Source organism: Nothoprocta perdicaria, unplaced genomic scaffold (assembly GCF_003342845.1).
Source record: "Nothoprocta perdicaria isolate Ctin4 unplaced genomic scaffold, notPer1 scaffold_65, whole genome shotgun sequence".
Taxonomy (NCBI): Eukaryota; Metazoa; Chordata; class Aves; order Tinamiformes; family Tinamidae; genus Nothoprocta; species Nothoprocta perdicaria.
This window is the reverse complement of record NW_020455921.1, coordinates 1,910,960-1,928,792: the sequence shown is the minus strand read 5'-3', so window position 1 is coordinate 1,928,792 and position 17,833 is coordinate 1,910,960. Positions and strand designations below refer to the sequence as shown.

The window sequence follows — 17,833 nt, the reverse complement described above, 5'->3', positions numbered from 1 at the left end:
GGCCGTTGGCGGCCGTTGGCGGCCGTTGGCGGCCGTTGGCGGCCGTTGGCGGCCGTTGGCGGCCGTTGGCGGCCGTTGGCGGCCGTTGGCGGCCGGTCGGACCGGGGTCTCTCTGCTGTTGTGCGTTTCAGCACGGGGAACGTCCTGCCCTGGGCTCCCTGGGGAAGAAGGAGGCATCAAACTGTGCCCACAGAAAACGGGAGTTTGGGCAGTTCTGTAGCCACAGACATACCCAGTAATAGCAGAACTGCAGCCACTTGGGAAGCTTAGTGATTGCTGCAGTTTCTGAAAAACGGTAATTCAACTGTAACAATGTGAGACTTTTAAGCCTGTGCCTGCACATAAATTTCTGTTTCCATCACCAAATGCCTTRCATAATACTTTATATGATCTCTACCCTTCATGCCACTGAGATAATTTTTTGACGTGCTAAGGGTTATATTGCAGCTCTCAGTGTTAAACAGCATTTGTAGCTGCGCTTTGACATACCTAATAGTGATTTTTTTTTTGTGAGATGCTTTACTGTGATAAAGTAGCCACAATAATCAAGAATTCAGAAGCAGTCATCCCACTGTTATGGCTGGAAGTTGCGGCAGCTTCTTCATTAATACTTACATAATCTTTAAGTATTAGTGAGATCTTATAATTCATGCAGTGGCTTCTACCAGTGGAGCATGGGCTGAAGAAGCTGTTTTGGTGATTGTCCTATTTCCCTGGCCCCTTTCTACACTGAAACCAGCATTTGTTTCTGGTTATTTATTTCCTGAGCTGATTAACAACTACATTAACCGATTTGAACTCAATTAGGAGCCAACGTTTACTCCGTTATCAGCTATTTCAACTACTTCCTGAGGAAGTTTTCCATCCTWTAAGTGTTTTATGTTCATCGCTCTTAGATCTGTGATGTGATCACAGGGAAGTGCTTATTTTTCCTGTGATCTGYGTGGTTCTGAAGTGGCACTCTACCTCTGTTATTTTTACTTAGAGCTTTTATGAACACTTTCAGKAAACCTTACTTCCCGATAAAGTATTGAATATTTTGCTGAGAACTGATCTCAGAAGGATTCAGTTAGAAATATATATGATTTATTACTGATGTTACAGATCTGTCACTTTAACTCCTTTAATATGAACAGCGTGCACCACGATGCAGAATTGTGTGCAGTTCCATACAGAACAAGGCAGCTCACAAAATGTTGGCTACATCAGCATGGTTCATGTGGTCTTCCAAACTTGTGCTCTAATTGCTTGAGAAATGGTCTTTCTTTTTTAGTTGCTTCACWTACTTCTGGTCATGAATCAAGGCATCAGTCACACGTTTTCCTGGGATTACTACAGGGTTGGCAGKGAGTTCCCCAAATTCTTGCCTTTTATTTTATTTTTTATATATATTTTCCAAGAATACTGACACCGCTTTGGCTTTCTTTGAAACTCTTTTTTTTTTCCCCTGAGCTTCTCCTGATTTCACAAAACTTAACGGAAAATCCACATTAACAGTACAGAAGTCTTTTTTTTTTTTTTTTTTTTTTTTTTTTGTCAGATCTTAAAGTTTTGGAAGCAACTACACTGTTTACATTGTTATTGTTAGAGTTTTCTAGTATGACTGTATTTCTCCTAGAACAGGAGTATTTATCTAGACTTTATACTTTCTGTGACATACATACAAGGCGACTCCTCCCTTTTCCTCACGCAGGTAAAGAGCTGTGGCCAGTAGAGCTTCTTTGGTTTCCCTGTGAATTTTCTGCAGCTCTGAGCCTCTCCGTCATGTTTTGTGCTCTACCTGTTTTCCTTTGGTTACTCATTGTTTCCAGGGTAGGCTTTTCTTCCCAGTTAGTGTTGCTTCTGTTTTGAGATTGTGACATGGAATGCACTCCTGGCATTTGCTTTCTAGATGAAGCCTCCTGGAATTTTTTTYCGTCATATCACATGGGGATTAAGAAACAGGGCATCCTGTTTCTAATATGTTCTAGTTGTCTGTAGCAGAAACTACTTAATATTTAAGTTAATGATTTCTAACACAGACCATTGACCCTTGGGTGTTCATGACCATTTCTGACTTCTTTTCTACTTTGCTTTTAAAATATTCCTACTATTTTCTGTCTTCCTTTGACCAGTTGGGCCTGGTCCTTCAGAAATAATCTGTAAGTATTAATGATACTTGTAATTCACGTATTTTCCACTAGGTTATAGTAAAGTCAATTAAACTGAATTTATTCTTCCAAATCAAAAACATGTATTGACAGTTTTTATTTTTATTTTTATTTTTATTTTTATTTTTATTTTTATTTTTATTTTTATTTTTATTTTTATTTTTATTTTTATTTTTATTATTTTTCCTTTGCCTAGTTTTAGCCTGAACATCCTTATTTTGTGCCAGAGGAGTAGTTGTCTGGTTGTTTAGGTATTGAATGCCGTTTTATTTGATCTTGTTATTTTTCCTTTGGAAGATTTTTTTTTTCCTTTCTCCTGTGACTGAAGCAAATTATACCTCCATAAAGATGGTCCAGTATTCCACAAACCAAAATCCATTTAGCCTAGTCATTAATTAGCTTTTGTTGTCTTTTGCTGGTGTTATTAAGGGTCTTTGAGGAGATCTTGCAGAGGTTTCGTAGTGCTAGAGTCATAGTTCATGAAAGATCCAGGTATGAGCCCACCTGTGGAGCTGGCTGAGTGGGAATGTGCTACTTGTCTCTCAGCACTTGCTAAAATTCTGCCTTAACTCTTCTGGGAGTGGCTGCTTGTGTGGATTTCCCCTGCACTGTGGCATTTTTCAGCATGTTCAGTGTGGAGAAGAGAAGGCTGAGGGGGCGTCTGAGCACTGTCTATAACTACCTCAAGGGAGGCAGTGAGGAGGAGGGGCCGGCCCCTTTTCAGTGGTGGCCAGCGACAGGACTAGAGGAAACAGCCACAAGCCGAGGCACCAAAAGTTCCACAGGAACTTAAGGAAAAATTTCTTGACAGTGAGGGTGACAGAGCCCTGGCACAGGCTGCCCAGAGGTTCTGGAGTCTCCTTCTCTGGAGATCTTTAAAACCCGCTTGGATGCAGCCACATGTTCTAGGTGACCCTGCATGTGCAGGAGGGTTGGACTAGATGACCTCTGGAGGTCCCTTCCAACCTTAACCATTCTATGATTCTATGATTTTTAGTTGTTATTTTCTTGCAAATGCTGAATTCACCGCCCCTCTGGGTAGCGTTAACCACGGGCATATTGCACAGCCTCTGCACATCAAGCAGGCCCACGCAATCATCGGCAGGTGCTGCGGAACCTAAACCAGTGAGCAGGCTGCCCAGAAATGCCCAATGATGGAAATGCATCGCCTGGGAGTTCTCTCGGAGGCTGTTGGGCTGCGGGATGCACTTAGCCCTAGCCTGGCTACTTGCACATCCTCCTGTGTCAGCTTGAGGCGCTTCCGCGGCCCCGTGGCTCAGGGAGGGCAGTACCTGCTGATGTCCCTTTGTGCCTCCCACATCTGGGGGATCTGCGCCCRTGGCCACGGCTGCCTCAGCTGTGGGAACTCTCCCAGAGCTCGCAGCTGAACTGAAAATAGCCCTTTTTAAAGGCTGTTTTTTTCCCCCAGGAGAAAACTTGCCCAACTCGCATGATTTAAATCAAAGGATCTAAGTGATTTATTGATCAGCAATACGCAATTTGTCAGCGATCAGGGAACTGCATATCGCAGATCAGTATCAGCAGATAAAATACAACACTAGAAACTGAAGAAATGTTACAGGAAGGTCCTAAACCGCTTTCTACAACCACTCCGTAGGCGCTGTGCCTGCCGCGCGGCTCTGCACAGGCCGTGCCCTGCAGAGGGGTCAGTGCAGAGCGCTGCCCGCGGGAGCTGGGGGGCTGCAGCCCTTCCCGCCGCCCTGCCTGCCCCCTTGGAAGCAGCAGTGCCCCGGCCGCGCTGCTCTGAGCWCCCAGAGCCCGCTGCAAGGGGCGCTGCCTGCTTTGGCCTCCCTCCTGGTGCTGCTCTCCCACCCCTCTCCTCGCAGTCACGAGTCCTCACAAATTCTGCCTTACCTCTGCACTCCTCTTCGAGCGAGCCCCTTTGCTCCAAAGGCTCTTGGTAACCCCCTGGGTACTGTTTAATCTGCTGATCCTTGTTTTAAACAAACTTTGTTGTTGTTAATTTCTTCTTAGCACTTTCGGCAAACATCCCCCCAGATCGGCCAGCTGAGGGTATCCTGTTCACACACACTATTTGCACTCACATTCCTACCCTATCATCTTGTTGTTATCCAGGCCACGTTATCTAGAGGGGCTCCACGACTCCTGTACAAAGAAATCGCTCGCATCAGTCRCAGAAGAGCAGCAAAGGTGGATGCTCAAGCGAAGGTGGTATCAGGGCACCCAGCTTTCATTTTGGAAGGCACTGGGGAAGATTTCCTTCATAGCAAGATCAACCATAGAAAAAGACTTTCCAAACTACATAGATTTCTCTAATCCAGGCTTGCCCCTTCAGGCAGCACCACGTAGCACTGCGTGTTTCGTTGGGRAAAAACAGTTCAAGGAGATTCTGTGACCGTTTGAAGCATGTTGTAAAGCTGCATCTGTCCAGCTAGAATTCACTTCACTATTTGAATTTGCTGAATGGTTTTAACAGGTGGATTGAAGCCGCCTCCTGGCTCTGGCCGCTTTGCTGCAGCGTCGCACAGACCTCACTGGCTTCCCTACAGCCCCTTCGGATGTGGTGCGCTGGAAACCCGCAGTGTATAACAGAGCACCGAGCCCTGCAGTACCTTACGTGCTAGTAAAAGCTGCAGGAGTTGTCCTGTAAAGCCTTTGTGGAAGGCTACTAACAGCAGGGTGTTTGCTTGCTTTATAGGTCCGTCCTTGAAGAAGGAAAGGTAGTTTATAGTACATACCAGAGAGTTTACAGTCATTTATGGGTGTCGATATATGTGGCCCACATCCATTTTTGCCCATGACCCTTTGTCTGCCATTTTAAAGCCTTGTTAGGAAGTTGCTGATCACAATCTTTTCTTTCAAAGACCATTTCAGTCTAATCTAATTCCTTTGTGGGAAGGAGCAAAGTGCTTCATGGTGCTTGCACTGCTTCCCTCACAGACTGGGGATAGTTCAAGGAATGATTCTGACCTATAAACTGGCTTATGGCCAAACGCCCATCCTCTCCACACAGAGTCTGTCACCACATCAGGTATTTTCTTTCTTTCAAGTCTTTATGGATCYCAGCAAGATTAGTCCCCTCCTCATGATGGGCTTGAACCAGCTGCTGTTTCGGTGATGAATAATTGCAAATATTGGAGCCAGCTGGCAGGTGCTTCTGCAGACGGCAAGAGGAAGGTTCATAGAAGACCTTATCACCATCGTGGTGGCAAGGCACCGTTGGAGCAGGATAGTGGCTGCATCSCATGGGTTTCTTTAGGTCTCATGTAGGTCTCAGCTGAATTGTGCGGGTCAGGAGACGTGTCCTCCAGTAAAGCCTGGTGCCAGGTCAGGTGCTTCTCCTGATGTGACCTGATCCTGGTGAGCTGGAGAAGCTAAATAACTCAAAAGCTGACGGAGATGGGAATAACAACGTAAAACGTAGGACCTGGAGCTAAAGGAGATGCTTTGGCATAAAGATGTGCGTTAGAAGCGGGAATTAAGAGCTGCTGAAGAAATCATTAGGCTGTGATTTTTCGGAACAGCTGCTCAGAAGCAGAGTGCAACAGGAAAGCGATCCAAGAGGCAATGAACATGAAGAAGTTTGGATTTCAAAGGGCTCRCTAACTTCTCTAAAACATTAATGTGGCAAAAGCAGCAGCTGCAGCCGCTACTTAGAAATGAAGAGGTTGTGGTTGAGTGGCAGGAACAGCAACTGCCGCGTTTGTGCTGTGGTTTCACAGCAGRCTCGGCAGCTCTGCCCAAGAGAAGAGCTCACGGGAGATGAGAGCGAGTCCCCTAAACTGTGGCCTAAATACACAGCAGGATTTCCTATTTCACTCACAATTCACAGCAGTCTGCAAATTATCAGTTATTATGAGGGGTGAGAATAGGACTCCCAGCAAATGTACTTTATATTAATATAAAGAAATCTTTCCCCATGCAACAAGCGCCTAGACRGTGGTGTGGACAACGACACTGAGGCGCACAGCATTGTTCTGCCTTTGCAAACACCCCTACATGAAAACACCCAGAAAAAATGCTAGCAACAAGTGTTCCCTGCACAGATCTAGARGAGTTTTCCCTGCACACATCTAGATTTTGTCTAGAGGAAAAGGTTGTGCCAGGAGTTAGGAAGATTGTGGTAAAATATTCCATATTTTAGGTGAACAAAACTCATTCTTGCGGTATGCATAGGAGGTGGGTYTGAGCACAGTAGCCAGGCCTTGTGAAAACAAACAAACAAAATGAAGTGTGTTTTCATCATTATGAGCTCAGATTTTTGTGTGCAAAACACTTGTACAGCAAAATGCACCGAAAGAGCGTGGCCGCCGGCAGGGAGAGCAGCGGGCACGGCCGTGTCGGGCTGCTGGGCTGCAGCTGCGCAAGGGGGAAATGAGCACCAAACATGCCGAATCTTCCCCATAGATAACAGAAATTTGGAGTTTCAGTGACAGACGCAGCAGTCCGTGTGCAGGAGCACACACGGTTCAGTCCCCCCCTGTGCCGCCTCCGTCAGGCGTCGCCATCGAGAGCTGCGCACAAACACCTGATCCCAACAGACACCCAGCGCAGCCAGCCAGGAAAGAAAGAGGAAACCTTGCGGATACCTTGTGTGTTGATAATAATTGTTTACAGAGTGGGTAACATTTGCCAGTTTGCCATTTTGATTAACCAGGACTGAGCAGTTTCTTCCTCCTTTTTTTTTTTTTTTTTTTTTTTTTTTTTTTTTTTTTTTTTTTTTTTTTTTAACCATTTATTAGTATTATTGGGAAGGGAATGTTCCGTTTTCATTTCTCAATCCACTGACACTTGTTTTAGGCAACCAAAGACACTGAACCTTCAGTAATAGCTATAGGTCAGTAAATCAAAAGGAATACAGAGTGATAAAATTGCACTTTCAAACCGTTGCCTTTTCTTTTCCTTCTTTCTTGGTCATTCTAGAAACATATTTTTGCTACTACAGTAATACAGTTTCCATGCTTGGGGCTGTCTTTTCTTACCTCCTCCTAACCACTTGCCTGCTAAGGTCATTGTGAAATTCCACAACTTTCCGGAACGCTGGAGTGCACGTGGAAATTGTTTGTTAGAAAGAGAAGTGATTTAGTTTTCATATAAAAGCATTTCAGCACCAACTAGAAGGGCTCTTAGTTGGTCTGTCGGTTCTTTCCGTGTTAGGTAAATTCTCCTTCTCAGCAACATCCTGTGGAGTTTCCCACACACCCTCTGAGGGGAAGACGGGGACACGTGGTGGCGGCTCTGACACACGGGCGCGCTGAGGTGGTTACAGAAGCAGGTTGATTTGCTAGACATGAGCGGATTTGACATTTACCAGCCAAGATGAATGAGCCCCTGTTCCTCCCTGAGAGCAAGTCCCGCCTGCGCGCGCGTCCTCCGGTACCGACCAGGGAAGAGCCTCAACAYGGGGGGACCCGCAGGCGGGCGCGGTGCGGGCGCCCGGCAGGGCTAGAGGGCACCATGCTTACAGGCATGTTAAAATGCCACCAGCTGGATTTACAGTAACTGCCTCCCCCGAATCCATGCAAGGCCGGGTCCCCTGCTTGAGGATTTGCTAGACCCCACAGAACTGATGGGGACGAGAGCGCTGGTCCAGCCAAACCCTGTATGGAGCTTTTCCAACATCGTTCAACCTCCGAGTGGCTGGCTGGATGGGGCAGTGCTGGCTTCGCAAAGGCTTCGGGCTCCAGAAGCGCTAGGAGATGCTGATAAAATACCTGGTTGCCCCACGACTCCAGGTCTTCAGTAGTTCCTCTGCTTAGGCTGCTCCCCTAGGCAGGTGATCAATCCAGAAATGGATAAATTAGGCATGTGTAACCCTTAAACTTTTTCCTGGCTTAAGACCTTGTCTTAGTAACCATCTGGAACTGTGTTAAATACACAGTGGGAAGAAGAGATAATGAACAAAATGTAGCTTCTAGGCAGACTTCAGGAAAAATCTGATGGACGCAGAGTTCTGAACTGGAGCCTGCTTCCCCTTTCCCCAGACCACAAAGTCAGTGCAAAGATTCCAAGTGTGCTCCTTGCATTTGTACCATTCCCAGAGAATAGTCTCAAGCTACAAACATTTTTGTAGGAGCAATTGTCTAAAATGCAAAAGTTTTGATTTTACTTTAGAATCACAGAATCGAGTCCAATGCCCCTTGTCAAAGCAGCTAGAGTGGGTTCCTCAATATCAAGTCCAAGCAGGTTCTGAATATCTGCAGGAGCAAACATTTCCCAGTCTTTCTGGGCCATTTGTTCCAGCGCACAACCATCTCACAATGCTTTTTATTTTTTTAATTATTTTTAAATAAAATTTCCTGTGTGGTCACTTGTGGTTACTGGCTCTGTTCACTGAAAATTGCTGAAAAGAGTCTGACTTTGTCTTTTTTACCTCCTCTCATTTCCGTTAATACCGATTTATACATATTAGCAAGACCCACTCACCCGCCAAGCTCTTTCAAGGCTGAATCATCCTGAACCTCTCCTCATAGGAGAGAAGTGCCAGGCCCTTGAGCATCTCCCTGGCTATTTGCTGCACGTGTCCCAGCGTGTCCACGTGTTGCTTGCTCCAGCAGAGCCCCAAACTGACCACAACACTCCAGATGTCCTCTCACCAGCACTGAGTCAAGGGGTAATGACTTCTGGCAGTGCTTCCTAATGCCGCCCAGGAGGCTGCTGGCCTTCTGTGCTGCAAGGCCACGTGGCTGGGTCACATTTAACTTTGCGCTCACCGCAACCCCCAGACCCTTTCCTGCAAAGCTATACTGCTGCTGGCCCAGTGCCCAGGGTTATTCCTCCATATCTCCTTGCTGAACTTCTGGGTATTCCAGTCAGTTGACTTCTTCAGCCTGTCAAATCCCCTCTGGACAAACATCTGGTGTAATGATGGCTTCTCCCAATTTTGTATCACCTAAACAATTGATTARAGTGCATTCAGTTGCATCAGCAAGGCCCTTCATGAAAATCTCAAACAGTTTTGGCTCAAGTAGCAACCCCTAGACCTGYAGTGACTGCCCTTGAGCTGGGCTTTGTGTCCAGCCCTTTTAACCAACAAATCAGCCAATTTCCACTGTCCATTCATCTAGCTGGTACTTCATCACKTCGTCTGTGAGCATGGTGTGGGAGACAGCATTGAAAGCCTTACTGAGGCCAACGGAGCAACCACCGCTCTTCCCTAAGCCCAAAAGCCAGACATCTCATTGTGGAAAGCTCTCAGGTTGCTCAAGCCTGACTTYCCCTTCATAGTTCCACACTGACTACTCCCAATAACCTTCTTAATAAATTTGGGAACAGCTCCTGGGTTATTGGCTCCATCACCGTCTCAGGGCTCAAGACTGATAAGCCTGTAGTTTCCTGGATACTTTTCCTTGCCCTTCTCCAAGGGTGACATTTGCCTTTGTCCGGTCTTCCTTGTTGCAAAGATAATGGAATCTCACTGCTTATATGAGTGCATCAGCTCCCATAGACTGACTCATATATGTCCAGTCTGCCTAAATGTTCCCGTACTTCACCCTCCTCTGTCAAGGAGGTATCTTGCTTGTTCCAAATTTTCCCACTGGTCTCAGGGGATTCCTGAACACCACTCTGACCAGTAAAGACTGAGGCGAAGGTGGCATCAAGTTCCTCATCTTCTTCCATTTCCTCTCCCTGACCCAATGCAGTGGGGCTGCATTTTTTCCTCATCTTCCTCTTCGCTGCTGCTACAGCTGTGGAAGGCCCTCCTGCTGTCTTTAACATCCGTGGTCAGATTTGATTTGAGAGGGGCTTTGACTTTCCCAGTGCCATCCCTGCGCACCCAGACAATGTCTCTATGTTCCTCCTGGGTAACCTGACTTTAGTTTCACCTTTTACATGTGCTCTTCTTTTAATTCTTGAGTTTAACGAGGATCTCTCTGTCCATCCACACAAGCTTCCCCCTGCCTTTCCTTGACCTCCTGCTCCTTAGGTTGGGTCATTGCTTAGCTTGAAAACCAACCAACTCTCCTAGACCCCTCTTCTCTCMAAGACTCTCCCCCATGGGAATCTTTGAATTACGTCCCTGGAACAGGCTGCTCTCCTGAAACACAGGGATGCAGTTCTGCTATTTGCCTTGTTCCCTTCTCTTGGGAGCCTGGCTACCACAATCCCATTGTCACTGCAGCCAAGGCTGCTCCTGACCTTCACATTCCAACCAGTTCCTCCATGCTCCTAAGTATGGGGTTCAGCAGAACATCTCCCCTTCGCAGTCACTTGTGTCAGCAAGTTCTCATATTCCAGAAACCGTCTGAACTGCTTGTGCCCTGCTGTGTCCCAGTAGTTTTCGAGGTGAGACCATTAGGAATAAGACCTAGAAACGTGAGACTTCTTCCACTTGACTAGAAAAAAAAAGGGACGAGTACCATAGTGCCAGCACCTGGCAGTATCTACCTGGTTTTTATTAAAAGTAAAATAGAGGTTGTCTTAGTAATGCTATAATGAAACCTCACTTAAAATTTCTTTTTTACCAAAGGACTGAGCAAATATGAGATTTTTGAATACTCATTTATTAAATCCTAGAGAGAACCAAAAACTATCAACTCGTTAAATTGATGCCTGTACCAGGCACATTAGTAGAAACTATATTAAAAGAATTGTCACATACAGAGACATGACCTGCTTAGGAGCCATCAGCATTGCTTTAGTTGAAAGGAGTTGTGCTTCACACTTGGGTCGAATTGTACTGGAGGAGACAGCACCAACAATGTGTGGATAAGGAGCTGGTTGGTATGTTCCCCTTGAAGCTTAAAAGGCTTTTGAAAAAAATTTCACTGAGAGCATTTAAAAGAACTGAACAGACATACATAAGAGGAAAAAAAATGGACAGGATGACCTAGCAGGTAGGAAGACAGGATAAAAATAAAATAGCTGTTCTTTCACATAGACAAAATCCACTGCTGGAGTTTCACAGGTTCTGTGCTGTTCAACACATTGCTAAACGAGGAGAGGGAGCTCTAAGAAGTTTGCTGATGAGTTTATTCAGGACAGTAAGGGCAAGGCCCAAGTACAAACAGGCAGAATGAAATCCAAGGCAGACTGATATTAAGTGACGGAGCAGGCAGAACGGTCCTTTCTGCATATTAAACAACAGGTTCTGACCCATCAGGCCCAAGATCTTTGCTTATTAGTATGAAACCATTGATCGGGTGCAGTCAAAAAAGATCAAACACTAGAAATTAATGAAGCTGTTTTAGAAAATAAGACCACGGTAGTGACAGTAGGTTATGATGTGCCTATATTTCAATTCCAYTTGGCAGAACTCTCAGAAGAGCATCCAGCAGAATAGGCAGAGACTCTGCAGAGCTAAGTACACAGCAAGACTGGTGCTTCTTGGCCACCCAATACTCTTCTGATCAAGTGTTAGCAAAATTTTAAAGAAATTTGATTTTTCAGAGACTCAAGTAGTACTTATTGATGCTGAAGCATTCCCTGAATATTCAAGTTGAACAGCTGTGCTATACACGGTCATATCTGAGATAGATAGTTATTAAAGTCACCCAGGCTTCCTAATCTCAATTAGCTGCAATGAAAAGGGTAACACCTCATTCTGAAGTGATGTTTTGGGAATAACTGCAAGAGCTTCTCAAAGTTAGCTGGCATGGGGAGCAAGCTTCAGCTCACAACCGAACAGAGAGCCACGGCTGAGAGAAATGTGGAGCTGCATGAGATTTCGATGYGACTGTTTTCCTCTCTGGTTTGGGCAAAGAGACAGAGGTGCCCATATCCTCTCCGTTTGGATCTTATTTTCTCCACAGACCTGATCTCCCATAGCCCTCTGCCTGACTCTACTATTCACACATTTTACTGCTTCGTATTAAGAGTGTCGTATTGCTCAGGAAGAACTTGTGTCAGTCTCTGCCTCGGTAGCACAGTAAGTATCAGCTTGGTTGGCTTCATTAGGCAACTGCATCCCGAGCCTATTGTGCAAGCAGCAGTTAATCCAGCTCTACACCAGCCTTCAGTTTAACCTGTCCATAATGTATTTGTTACAAATTACAAGGGGAAAAAGAGTATGCAATTTATCTGATAAATTTATGATAATGTTAGAAATTTGAGTTTTCAGGGTTAAATATTTGACTGGCCACATATTTCAAAGCCAAGTCTAGTACACTGAATTGCAGTTATGCTATGAGAAGTAGGGAGACACAGGAAAAGATTGGGAAAAGGTTTCTCATTGCTATTCCAGATATTTTCTGTCCGTTGAATGGATAGACAATACCGTAATAGAAAAGAATTTCCGGAGGAAAGACCTTGTTACTCTTTTACCTAATAATCAGGCAACGCAAATTTATGAGGCTATGGGTATAAACATGTCTCCCACATACCTTCATAGGATACATGGAACCCATTTTGATGGGTCATGATAGAATATTCACTTAGAAACATGCCCAGATAAGCCCCCCAAATACCAAGTTTTAGCAGTTTAAGCAATCATTTGGCTAGAATGACAAAATACAACTTAAAAAAATACTTGCCGTTAAAGGGTTTAAGGCAAGACTTCACCTGACATTTTCTTAAATGCCCTTTGCTTAATCATTTTAGAGGCACCTGACTTATTATGATAACATTATAAGATAGTCCTGATTTATTGAAAGAATTTATGCAATGTTAAAAAAATTCTTGTTCTCTAAGCATAATTATTTTAAAGGAGGGGGCACACATCTATTCCAACATTTCTCTCTTATTTCAACAGGCAAGAAATAGTTAAGCTTTATAAAGCATTAACTTTGACCAACCCAAATACTATAAAACCTACAGAATCATCTCAAATTCGGTCGCTCATTTCCAGGATTTCACGGGACTAGAACAGATGCTCGCCCGAACTCAAGAAACTGGCTCAGTTCTTTGGGGATTCCCTCTCCCCACCCAGCAGGAGTGTATCAGGTGGGGAATGAAGATGAAAAATAACTTAACTGAAACATCAGTCTTCCTCCCATCTTAAAAGGGAGGAGAGCCTGAGAGGAAGGATACTATGAATTACAGCAGCCAGATCTTTGTAGTCTGGATAAGGGTTGGGATCTAGACAAATCTGTAATTATCACTTCTGACAGATCAAGGATCAGAGCTCTTTTTCTTCACCCTTGCCTAGAGCATTCACTGTCTCAAACACTTTACAACCAGATGAGAAGAGAGGGAGTAGATGAAACATTAATAGTTGCAATGACATGAGCAGGGGATAGCTCATTAGTGCATGTTTTAAGCACTGGCAAAATACAATTATTAGTACTTTAATCGATCCTCCTTTTGACTACCTGGAATATCTTACATAGTAGTGACCTTGGATTCAGAAGGACAAGTAACCTCTTCCCCCTCCCCAAGCCCTAAGAGCTGAGGGGTCTGTATTTACATGTCTCACTTCAAGAGTTTTACATTTTTTTTTTCCTTAAAAACACCTCTTTCTCCAAAACCTAGGGCTTACTCAAACGAGATACTCCTATGATACTTCAGAGGCTATTCCAGTTTACAACAGTATCTAGCAGACCAACTAGCAAGTTGTGACAGACACCTGACAGCACAGAAATTCAGTATAAGCACAAGATGTTCAACATTCATCCAACTTCTTACCTTTAACAGCCTCAGCTGAAAAGGTTCCTTATTTCAAAAGGGAGATCACGGAGTTTTACATTTTCTGTTTCAGAAGCAACATGCTTACTGAAATTAAGTACATCTAAAACCGGGAGAGAAACACTGACTGCCTTTGTTTGTCTTGGTGCATCCACTGCTCTGTGATGCACACTTTCCTGGAAAACAAAGAGGAAAGGCTCAAGTGCAGCAAGTCTAAAGCACTGCTTATGCCTCATGTTTTGAGAATAGTAAAAATAGTAAAGTTTTTCTGTACCAAAAACCCTTCAGAAGCAGCCTTTTTTTTTTTTTTTTTCCTACTTCACTACTTACTTGAAAACAGCTATTTTCTGTATGTCACCTTCCCCATTTTTTTCCTGGGTACAACAACAGACCACACAACCACCAGAAAAAAATAAAAAGAAAAAAGCCGTATTCGCCAACACCTTCGTCCTTGCTTCTATCCCCTCCCACAATAACAAAATACTTTTATTAGATCTCTTTATTTATAATCTTCTCATAACAAAGCATTTTTTTTCCTTTATATAAAAAAGCAGGGGGTGCAGCAAAGCCTTCAGATCACACAGAACATGATATGTTCAGGTAGGTCAAGGGGATCAGAAAACCACAAATCCCCGACAAACGAGCGGCGAGGGCAGGATATGAAGAGGGGCGGGTTCTCCCTAGAGGCCGCCGCGGAGGGCGCGCAGGCTGGGCAGCAGCTGGGCCGCGCTCAGGCGCTCCTCGGCCTTGGCCCTCCAGCAGCGGCCCACAATGGCGCCGAGGCTGCGGCGCGCGGGGGACGCGCGGAAGGCGGCGGCGTCGAGGGGCGGCCGCAGGCCGTAGGCCACCACGGCGTAGAGCACGTGCTGCCGCTCGCCCACGTAGGGCTGCTCCCGCGTCACCAGCTGCCACAGGGTGATGCCGAAGGAGAAGATGTCGGCCTTGGCGGTGACCCGCTCCCCCTTGAGGAGCTCGGGCGCGCGGTGGGTGTATGTGCCCCCTTGCTGGCAAACCTGCGCGCTCGGCGACAGGCCGTCCTCCAGTCGCTGGGAGCACCCAAAGTCTCCAATCTTGCACGCTCCCTGTTCAGTGATGAAGATGTTGGCAGGCTTGAGGTCCAAGTGCACAATGCCCTGCGAGTGAAGAAAAGCTAAGCCAGTCAAAATGTCACAAGAATAACACACAGTCTCCTCCATGCTCAGGGCCTTTTTTCCACATGCTCCTTCATCGTCCTCCGCCTGCCTCCACGTGTCACTAGTGCCATAGATTACATGGTGCAGGGTGATGTTGCCCACGTACTCCATGATGATGGTGCCCAGGCTGTTCTGGCTGGCGGGCGCGCAGGTGCTGGCGGCCACCACGCGCACCACGTTCGCGTGCTGCAGGCGGGCTACGTTCAGCTCRGCCCAGAAGCTCTGCCGCGATGCCAGCCTGTTCTTGCTGCTCTTCTTCACCTGCTTCACAGCCACAGTCGCACCGTGGTACGTGGCTTTGTAGACAGAGCCGAAGCCGCCAGAGCCAAGGGGCTGCAGGAGGCAGAGCTGGTCCCAGTCTATGGAGCACCAGGCCAGGCGCGGGGGTAGGCGGCGAGTCCTGAGCAAAGGGGTTCCCCCCAAGAAGCTTTTTCCATCTTTACCAGGGATCACTAAGGGGCTGCTGCAGGGCCGTAAATCCACGGATGGGGAAAACTCCACAGGAAGAAAGCGACTGAGAGGGATAGGTGATGGCATAACAAAACGTAGACAAGAATAGGCAGTCACTAAGACAAAAGACTAGGCAGCCCCCCTGACAGAAAGAAGCCTCYAGGCCCTTCCAAGGCTGTTTTATCCTCTCTTGGCATCTCCCAGATGAATTGCATCTGTCACAACTAGTTTAACCCCAATTAGTTTCAGCTGAAAACATTCTTCTTCAAGCCTTCACTAAATCTCTAAAGCGTTGAGGCAAGTGGTTTCCAAAGTGACATATATTAACTCATGAGCTTTTCCTCTCGTTTTCACATACTCGCACCGCTTGCGCTCAGTGCCTGTGGCAGGTACCTGCTGTACTTGCCCATGCACTGGAGCACTCCTTGGGGGCTCAGGCAGCAAAATGGTTGGAACGCTTCAGGAATTATTCTTCTGTACCAGACAACTAAATATCTCTGAAGAACTGACCTACCTCCCACCTCCTCACCCCTTGCAACCTTCACGTGGCATCAACTTTGGAAAGATCCATCTGACATGGATCTTTCACGGGAGTTCACAAGCCGGTGGTGCCCACTCCTGCAGCATTTACCTTTGGGCACACTTGTTCTGCAGAGGGTCCCTGAAATATTCTGTCATCTCCTGTTTGTCTTGTCCTTCCCTGGGTGAGCAGGAACAACGTGGACGCTGTGAGGTGCTCAGAACGTGAACAAGCAGAGTTGGGGAGTTCTCTTCCATGGTAAGGGTTCAGCTGTTCAAACTGGAAAACCTAATGCCCCAAAGGCCTCTTCTGCCTTGAGCTGGACTCTAGACAGCCAAAGGGTTTCAAAGGTATCGTCCTACAGACCATGACCTTACCTGGTGCTGAGACTTGCGACTGTTAGAGAGGTTTGTTAATTGTGATTCACAGGGAAGCAAACTTGAGTAGAGAGGAATGAGAATGGGCAATCTGGGCTATCACCTGTCAGTGTGAGACAAATTAATAAGGAGGATTTAGCTAAGTAAGAGTTAAGAATGCATTATAGGAGTTGCTGCCTAGTAGAGCACAAAGACCTAGGGATGCAAGGGGTCAACAGGACTTACAGACAACAGAAGGGGCCTCTTTCCTTGTATGTGAGGCAGATGAGCTGATAAGAACTGGGAGGCAATTCTGGCACAGGCTTCGGTGCCTGCACGTACTGCCTAAAACCAGCAGAGATGATCCCTGCTATGAACTCTCCAAGAACTTCGGCCTTCTCGTGGGAGGAGTGTAACTGTTGCAGCCTCTTCTCATGCGACTAAGGCAGCAAGGGGGCTTGGAAGAGAGGGGGCTGAGGGACCCGGGAAAAGGATGCAGGGACAAAGGGCCCTAGCAGGCAACTGTAGGAGCCTACACAGGGATTCTGAGTGCTGACAACACAGGAACAACACACGAGCTCATACAGCAGAGGGTCACTATTAGATCTCTTCCYACATTTCTCTGTCTGAAGTCTCATTCGGGAGCATAGGGTAGACCTTTCTTAACATTTTTTTTTTCAAAATCCACATCCTCCCATTTCTTCTAGTTGTCCCTTTTTTCTTCATAATTTTGTTACCCTTTTCTGCTAAAAACCTTTCTGTTCCCATCTCGTATTTCAGCCCATACCGTTGCTGACTCCTCAACCCAAGTCATGGAGAGAGCAAGGAATTCATGGCATGGGTGTTGCATTGTTCTTTGGGAATCCACTGAATTCAATTTTGAACATCAAGAGGGGCATATTTTGAGATCTAAAGAGACTTAATTCAACTTACTCTCTTTTCTCAAGCGGGTTGCTAGAGCAGGGGGACATGGAATTTCTTTCAATGTGAATGCAATTAGAGCACATTTAAACCCAACCAGACTTACATTCCTAACAAACGTGGCCCTCCTGCAAGGCACTCAATGACATGGGCCAGTCTGTCCCGCGAGAGGTGGTCGCTGGGGACGTCCACGTCGGGCTCCACAGCCACACTCAGCTCCAGCGCTATGGGGGCCTGTGGGGCCCCCTCGCCCACCCTTCCCGGGGCCACCCGCAGCACCCGCAGAGGCCTCCAGGCCGGCAGCGCCYGTGTCCCCAGCGCCCCAGAGCAGCGCAAGGGGAAGGGGAGCTGCCCGAACCACAGCGCTTCGGGAGCCACCTTGGGCATGTCCGGGCTCCCCAGCAGCCTGAAGGGGCATCAGGAACGAATGCGCTGCCACGGCTTTTAGAAAGGACAACGGGGGAAYACGGAGCAGAGCCGCAGCCCGTGGCAGCCACAACCACCTGGGCCRCAAGGGGAACGTTCCAGGGCCGCGCGCCGTGTTTCGGAGCACAGACCCATCTCTGTGTCTGATGTTGGGGCAGCTGCTCAGCCCAATCTGCTCCAGGCTGAGGTGGAGCACGGGGTCCCTCCTGCCCAATACACCAGCTTTCGTTTCAGTCCTGTGTCAGGAGCTCCTTGTTAGCCACCTCCGCTGGG

General features: G+C 46.6%; 1 protein-coding gene across 1 annotated transcript in view; it reads right to left on the bottom strand.

Annotated features, from left to right (window-relative positions):
- The window catches only part of LOC112956574 (40S ribosomal protein S20), an 18,012-nt gene extending 2,555 nt beyond the window's left edge, over window positions 1–15,457 (bottom strand). The window contains exons 1-2 of the mRNA XM_026050081.1: window positions 14,507–15,457; window positions 8,384–8,386 (exon numbers count right to left, since the gene is read on the bottom strand). Of these exons, the coding sequence (XP_025905866.1) occupies window positions 8,384–8,386; window positions 14,507–15,424 (921 nt within the window). The 5' untranslated portion in view covers window positions 15,425–15,457. The remainder of the gene's footprint in view (window positions 1–8,383; window positions 8,387–14,506) is intronic.
- Between the last annotated feature and the right edge of the window lie 2,376 nt (window positions 15,458–17,833).